Source organism: Priapulus caudatus, unplaced genomic scaffold (genome assembly GCF_000485595.1).
Source record: "Priapulus caudatus unplaced genomic scaffold, Priapulus_caudatus-5.0.1 Scaffold275, whole genome shotgun sequence".
Taxonomy (NCBI): Eukaryota; Metazoa; Priapulida; class Priapulimorpha; order Priapulimorphida; family Priapulidae; genus Priapulus; species Priapulus caudatus.
This window is the reverse complement of record NW_014577336.1, coordinates 123,905-131,178: the sequence shown is the minus strand read 5'-3', so window position 1 is coordinate 131,178 and position 7,274 is coordinate 123,905. Positions and strand designations below refer to the sequence as shown.

General features: G+C 49.1%; 1 protein-coding gene across 1 annotated transcript in view; it reads right to left on the bottom strand.

The window, feature by feature from the left end:
* The window catches only part of LOC106808420, an 88,740-nt gene that overhangs the window by 19,379 nt on the left and 62,087 nt on the right, over nt 1–7,274 (bottom strand). Inside the window, 1 exon segment of the mRNA XM_014811138.1 lies at nt 1,488–1,831. Coding sequence (XP_014666624.1) covers nt 1,488–1,831 — 344 coding nt within the window.

Sequence of the window (7,274 nt, the reverse complement as noted above, 5' to 3'; positions counted from 1 at the left end):
ACATCAAATACTGGATCTGTTTAGATGCCGTATTTCTTGGACCGCGCATTTTGCCTTGTGTGACCGCTAAATACCGGATTTCTTGCTACGTGTGAACGCGGCTAATACATGTAAGTGATGGTCACTGGATGACAATCACAGCTTTCTCCTGCACACCCCCCGCTGCATGTTCGCGTGAGAGCGCCCTGTTCTTTTATACCGGCCTGCTTTCGCTAATCAACCGATACGACGATATTGAACCCATTACGCGCGTCTTTGTATTTGACCTTTATCAATTTGTGTTCAACATAAGTGCTCCTGTTTATTGGAAACCGCAGCGACGGGTCTACAACTTGAGCGTTAATGTGATCTCGTGTGATTGGTAGGAAAATGGAGCGCAATTGGTAGCGCTTGGAGCAGTCTTTCGCTGTCTGGAAATTATAGAAGGACAAACAAACTAGGCTTGGAATCTGGGTCAAGCGCATGGTGGGACTGCATGTCTAACCACTCACATGAGAACGAAAGCCAATAAAACGCCCTCTGCAATTTACAACAACTGACACACAGGCATGTCTTTCGCATTTAATTATTCTGCGATAGTAAACGCAGAGATGAGAAATTAGTAGATTCCTATCGTTTTTTTGCAATTAAGCTTTAATTTCGAAATTTAATTTTCGAATTTGGTGCCGGTCACATGAAACAAAGGTAACATTCTGTTAGCCGCGACACGTTTTAGTTATTTCCCAAAGAAATTAAATGTATCTGCCTTCTTTGTAAACGAACATAATGTCACTGACATCCAATCTGCGAAAACCACCCAAAAATAGCCGCATTTAATTAATCGAAAGCCGCGGAACAATAGTTACAGTCAAAATAAAATGCTTTCCCTGAGTTTGCCAACGGCCCAAACTAGGATTGAAACCTGCCATTCTATACTCATGACCTTTACGGCAGCCCTCCCAGCCAGTTTTATGCTGGAACACAGGCGATAGTCACATTTCCCTATACGGACATTATACACGGGGAAAGGTGATGATGGGAACGTGATTGAAACCTACTCAGAACGCAGGTGTCTTAATATGCAGTAATTTTTTTTATGACAGTCATCCGCGTTCGATCCGAGATTTACCTCATGATATATTCAATATGAACAACACGCCACCCCACCATCGTCACGTTTGTCACACGTGGACATGGATGACACTACCTCTACCGCTGCTAACTCAGCCACTATCACCGAACAACCTCTTCCCTTCGTGAAATGAACGCCATTCGAATCAGCTCACCAAATCATATCAAATCACAATTATATAGACTACTTAAAAGAACAAAAATCGAGTGCGAAATAAAAGCTAGAGCAACACGGCCTAGCCATACAAAAATATGAAAAATTAATAAAAACAAACAAATACTATTAAACATCGAGTAGGAAAGATGACGTGTATGTACATGTGTACATGCATACGCACGTACGCACGCACGCACGCACGCGCGACAACACCACCTACCGAGATTCCCCGTCGTGCGTATTGCAGCCGACATAGCCAACGCGTCGTCGTCCTCCTCCTCCTCCTCCTCTTCCTCCTCGTCGACGTCGTCGTCGTCGTCGTCTTCAACGGAGGCGGTGTGGCGATGATGCTGCTGCTCTTTAACGGCCACAGCTTCCTCGCTCGTCGACCCGATCACATCGATGAGGTACTCGAAGAGGTCCTTCAGGTCCTTGCGCGAGCGAAGACTGAACGCCTTGAAGAGATCGACGAAGCCGTGGAACTCTAGCGCCGTCTGCTGGCTGGCGATGTCGTGCTGCGGCGGTGCCTCATCCCTCAGCGACGGTTTCCCTTTTGGCTTCAGTCTGCGACGGTGAAATGTCAATATAGCGGCAGGTCGGCAGTGACACGTGCGATCGTCGGCGCATGTCAGCCGCACAGAAGCAGTAGCAGCAGCAGCAGCAGCAGCAGTAGTAGCAGGCGCAGCAGCAGCAGCAGTAGTAGTAGTAGCAGTAGCAGCAGCAGCAGCGGCAGCAGCGGCAGCAGTAGCAGCAGCAGTAGTAGCAGGCGCAGCAGCAGCAGCAGTAGTAGTAGTAGCAGTAGCAGCAGCAGCAGTAGCAGCAGCAGCAGCAGTAGTAGTAGTAGTAGTAGTAGCAGCAGCACCAGCAGCAGCAGTAGCAGTAGCAGCAGCAGCAGTAGTAGTAGTAGTAGTAGTAGCAGCAGCACCAGCAGCAGCAGTAGCAGTAGCAGCAGCAAGTAGTAGTGGTAGTAGTATCAGTAGCAGGCAACAGCAGCAAGCAGCTAGCAAACAGCAGCAGCATCAGCAGCAGCAGTGCAGAAGCAGCAACAGGAGCAGGAGGCAGTCGCAACAGCAGTAGCAGCGACACAGGTAGCAGTAGCAGCAGGCGAGCAGCAGCAGCAGCGCGCGCAGAGGGGTACATATACTGTGTGCAGGAATCATCTTCAGCCAGGGTTGAGTGCTAATTACTTGCGCAGTGCATGTATGTGTGTACAGACGCACACACACGCACCGCCGCACGCACAGCACAGTACACACGCTCGCACCACACGCACATATGTATACACACATACACACACACACACACACACACCACACACACACCAACCAACACACACATACACGCACGCACGCACGCACGCACGCACGCACGCACGCACGTACGCACACGCACGACAACAACACGGCACGCGCGCGCGGACGCAACGCAGGCCACACACTCTATATATTATATATATACGGTATGCTATTAATTCGGATGTTATTGAGAATGCACGCAGATCCCGATTGCACATTTAAGGGATTTTTGTGACACATTAGCCACTTTGCGTTATTCCCCTTGCGTTTAATCCCCGTTTAATTAAATCCTTTTTTTTTAATTATGACATATAACGACAGCGTGAATTCTGATGAAATTCGTCTGCCCCCTAATGGCAGCATTTAACGTTAGCGCACGCTGGCAAGTCCATATATTAAGCGTATATTCCTAGCGAGACGGCAGTTGCATTAATATAATTTCGCGCAAATTAAAAAAAAAACAACTAACACGAATTGCAAAATGCACCGATTTTCTTTGCTAATTTCCAAATGGAAATCAGTCTCGTGTTACAACACTGTCGCGTAGGCCTGCGCGTATTAGTGAAATGTTGATCCAATAGAGATAATGTACTGCTGAAACGCATTGCAAATGCAGTCAGACATTCAGCCAACCGCCTACGCAAGTACACCGATCGCACACACGAGCGTGCAACACACGCCATACACGCACGCATGCACGCACACACACGCACGCACAGCACACAACGCACATACACGCAACGCACGATACACGCACGCACATACACGCACACACACGCACGCACTGCACGCACACACACGCACGCACATACACGCACGCATCTCACACAAATGCACACAACGCATGCCCGCCCGCAGCGCACACACATACACACACTCGCATGCACGGATGCCCGCCCAGGCACGCAGTCGTAAACATATACCTAGTAACAGGAGTTAATAAAGACAAATCGTCTTTATTAACTCCTGCTAGCATGGGTACAATCACACAATGAACATTGTCGTTTCCTTTTACACCCATCACTTCTTGGAAAAAGCAGAATAGATCAGGTCAGATATTAAAGGAGCAAAAAACACATTATGGCTATATATATACATACAGCAGAGTATATGAGGATGATATGATAGTGCATTAAGTAAAGGTAAACCGAGGAAGGCAATATGATAGGATGCAGGGTAGCTACTGGAAACAGCCATAACACAAGAGCAACCTCCGTCACAGCGTAGCAGTCCCCCCATCTTGCTGGTACACCCAATATATATAAGGGTTTGATGGAATTTTCAAAAATTTGACAAAAAAAGATCCATGATTTTTTTCATGAATTTTGAATGCGTCCGAAGTCCGCGTTTGAAATCTTCCCCACAAAAAGAAAAATGGAAAAAAATCCTGGATCCAGATCTAGATCCAGATCACCACCAAAATCTAATCGATTGGTTGCTGGCCGAAAACTAACCCGTCCAAAAAATTTCATCAAAATCCGTCCGTAACTTTTTAAGATATCCTGTTGACAGACAGACAAACCAACAAACACAAACGAACAGGGGCGAAAACAACCTCCTTGGCGGAGGTAATCACACCTAATCGACAATAAGCCACTTAAAGGGATACTACACCCTAGAATCTTAGGGTAATGCTGAATTTTAGGGTATATTGTAATAGTAAGTGCACAAATAATAGTATATACCTACTAATTTCTACGAGATCATTCTAGAGGAACGGCTGTGGTATATATAACCTCGCTGCCGCTCTTCTATCAAGCAGAGGAGGCGATGGTTGGAGAAGAGAGGATTACGAGTAGAGAGGGGTACCAATATGGGCTAGCGTGTCGATTTGGGCAACTTGTTCACAATTTTCTTGCATTAAATTAGACGAAGTACGGTGGAGCGCGCGCACCTATACGGATGGCGTTGTGCTTATATCCCATGTGGGGGCTCCACGTTTTCAAAGTTTAAAACTAAACTAACGGATGAAGCCGAGTCGCTGTTGATTTATTGATTGCTGTCGATGATCTGATTCAATAACGCGAAATATAATGAGCAACGTAGTGTGCTGTGTGTGTGTGGTGTGTGTGTGGTGTGTGGTGTGGTGTGGTGTGCGTGTGTGTGTGGTCTGGTGTCGTGGTGATAGGTGTGTCGTGCGTGCCGCTCGAGTGGAGCGTTGGCGTGCGTAGCGTGAGTGTGGTAAGGGTGGTCGTGTGGTGGTGTGGTGTGTGGTGGTGTGTGTGTGTGTGTGTGTTGTGTTGATGTGAGTGTGGTGGTGTGTTGTGTGCGTGTGTGTTGTGTGTGTGTGTTGGTGTGTGTGGGTGGGGGGGTGTGGTGTGCGTGAGTTGGCGTGTGGGTGTGCTCGTGTGGCGTGTGCCTAGCGTGTGCGTGTGCCGTGTGCGTGTGGGTGGTGTGTAGGCGGTGGGGCGTCGCCGTTACGTGCCGGTGCAGTGCGTGGCGTAGGCGGTGCATGTGTGTGTGGTGTGAAGCGCGCGTAGCGTGTGGGTTTGCCTGGTGCGTGTCTGTGTTGTGTGTTGGGCGTGCGCAGCGTGTGCGTGTGCAATGCGGCGTGGCAGTGGTGTGCGGTGATCGGTGCGTGCGAGGCGGTTCGTGTGTTGCGGTGGCGCGCAGTGTGTGTGCGGTGCTGCGTGTTAAGTTCCGTAAGATAATGACATGCGTAAGAGCGTGTAAAAGCAAACGGGCCAAGTGGGAGCGTGGAGGGGTCGGTGCTCTTTTGAATAAGGGGTCAATAAAGCGGGCTCTTAACTTTTACGCTACACTGGCTCGGTGGAGCTTCATTAGTCATGAGAACTGATATCATTTTTCTGGCACTATTCTGACGTCAAAGGTGTACGGCGAAGAACTAACGGTAAAGGCAGAGTGCGTTGTGTTATAGTCCATCAAGGAGGGCCACGTTTTCTCAATTTACCTGATAGTGAAACGAGTCGTATATAGTTATATATATATGATAGGAGCTGTAATTAACCGTTATATGGAGCGGTGGTTGTGGTGGTGTGTGGGTGTGTGTGTGGTGTGTGGTGTGTGTGATGTAAGTTGCGTGTGGGGATGTCGTCGTGTGTGGTGTGTGAGTGGCGTGTGTGGTGCGTGCGTGCGTGAGTACGTACGTTCAGTAGCTGACGTGGCAATGATGGTGTGGTGTGTGTGGGTGTAGGCGCGCGTGCGTGGCTTGGCGTGTGCGTGCGTGACGATGTCTGTGTATGGTGCAGTTTTTGGTGCGCAGCTGTGGAGGTGGGGTGTGGGGAATGCGCGTACGTGCGAATGTGTGGACGTGTGACGTGCGATGCAGCGTTTCGTAACAGGTTGGTGCGTGTGTGTCGTGTAGGATGTAGGAGTGAAGTGGCTAGTGTGTGGATAGGCGATGGAGATGGCGAGAAGGAGTGTGTTGCGGTGTGCGTGTCAGCGTAGGTAGTGATGTGTGTGGGCGTGTGTTGCGTGTGCGTAGTAGGTGTGTGTGTGTGTGCGCGCGAACGGGTGGAGTGTGGTTGATATCGTGTGTGGTGTGCGGTGTGGCGTTGTAGGGGTAAGGGTGCGTGTGGAGTGACGCGGCGCGTGGTGGAAGAGAGAGGAGGGGGAGAAAGCAAGATGAGCGTGCGTGCGTAGGTAGTGTGTGTGTGCGTTCGCTGGGGAGCGTGCGTTCGGTTGCGTTTCGTGGAGCAAGGAACGCGGTGGCATGTGATGCTAGTGCTGCGTAGCGGCGGCGGAACGTGGCGTGCGCGTGTAGTGTTCGCGTGCCGTGTCGGGCTGCTCGAAAAGTGTCTGCACTGTGTTGCGGGCGGACGGCGATCTGGTAGCGTGACGGGTCGGTTGTCCTGTTTAATAGGAGTATCCAGCTTCGTTCACAGCGACTACACGTCGTGCGGCTAGCCTTGTCATTGGCGGACCCTATTCCAACTTTCTGGCTCTTGAGTCCAACAAGGTGGATCGTCGCGCACCCTAATACACGGGGTGCGAGTTGTAGTTATCTCCCTCACGTTTTCAATTTGCGATATAATTGGGCACGAGTCGCTGTTTTATTATTCTTGTCGAAGCGTATAAATAAATCCGTTACGACAGCGACATCGGATGGTGTCGCAATCAGCTCAAATGTGCCCTTCTCACAGCTTCCCACCTCGCCGTCAAGCAGTGGCACGTGGTGTCATTCACAGCGTGTGTCATTTGATGGCCGTCGCCTTTCGATTTACCGCCGACGAACACGTCAGCTGTGCTTGTGCCTTAATTACGAAGAGCTGCTGTTGCGCGTGCAGTGGTATATAGATTGATAACACCCAGCATTTAGAGTAAGCTAGTTCCTAGAAACAGAGCCCTGCGGTGGCTGATCACACCGAGTGGTCGTTGGTTCGGCACGATGTGTAGAGTCGGGTGTATTTGCTCCACGACTGCAATTGGTTATATTGCGTTTCATATCATCACTCTTCTGTTTGTTTTCATCGAGACGTGGACGCGAACACGGCTTATCCGAAGTAGTATAATCACTTCATGTGCTGATACTTGACCCTAGGTTCTTTGAATATATTCAGTTAAAAATAGGTTTTAATTACGCTACAGAAAAAATTCCATTGTTCATGATTCATTAGAAATGTTTAAAAAAAAAAAACGTTTGTCAGGGTGGCAGCGCAATCGCGCGGTGTCATATCAGCGGCCAAAGCAAAAAATTTCGAAATTCACTATTGTTGTTAATTTATGACAAATGTTAATGCATGATTATACCG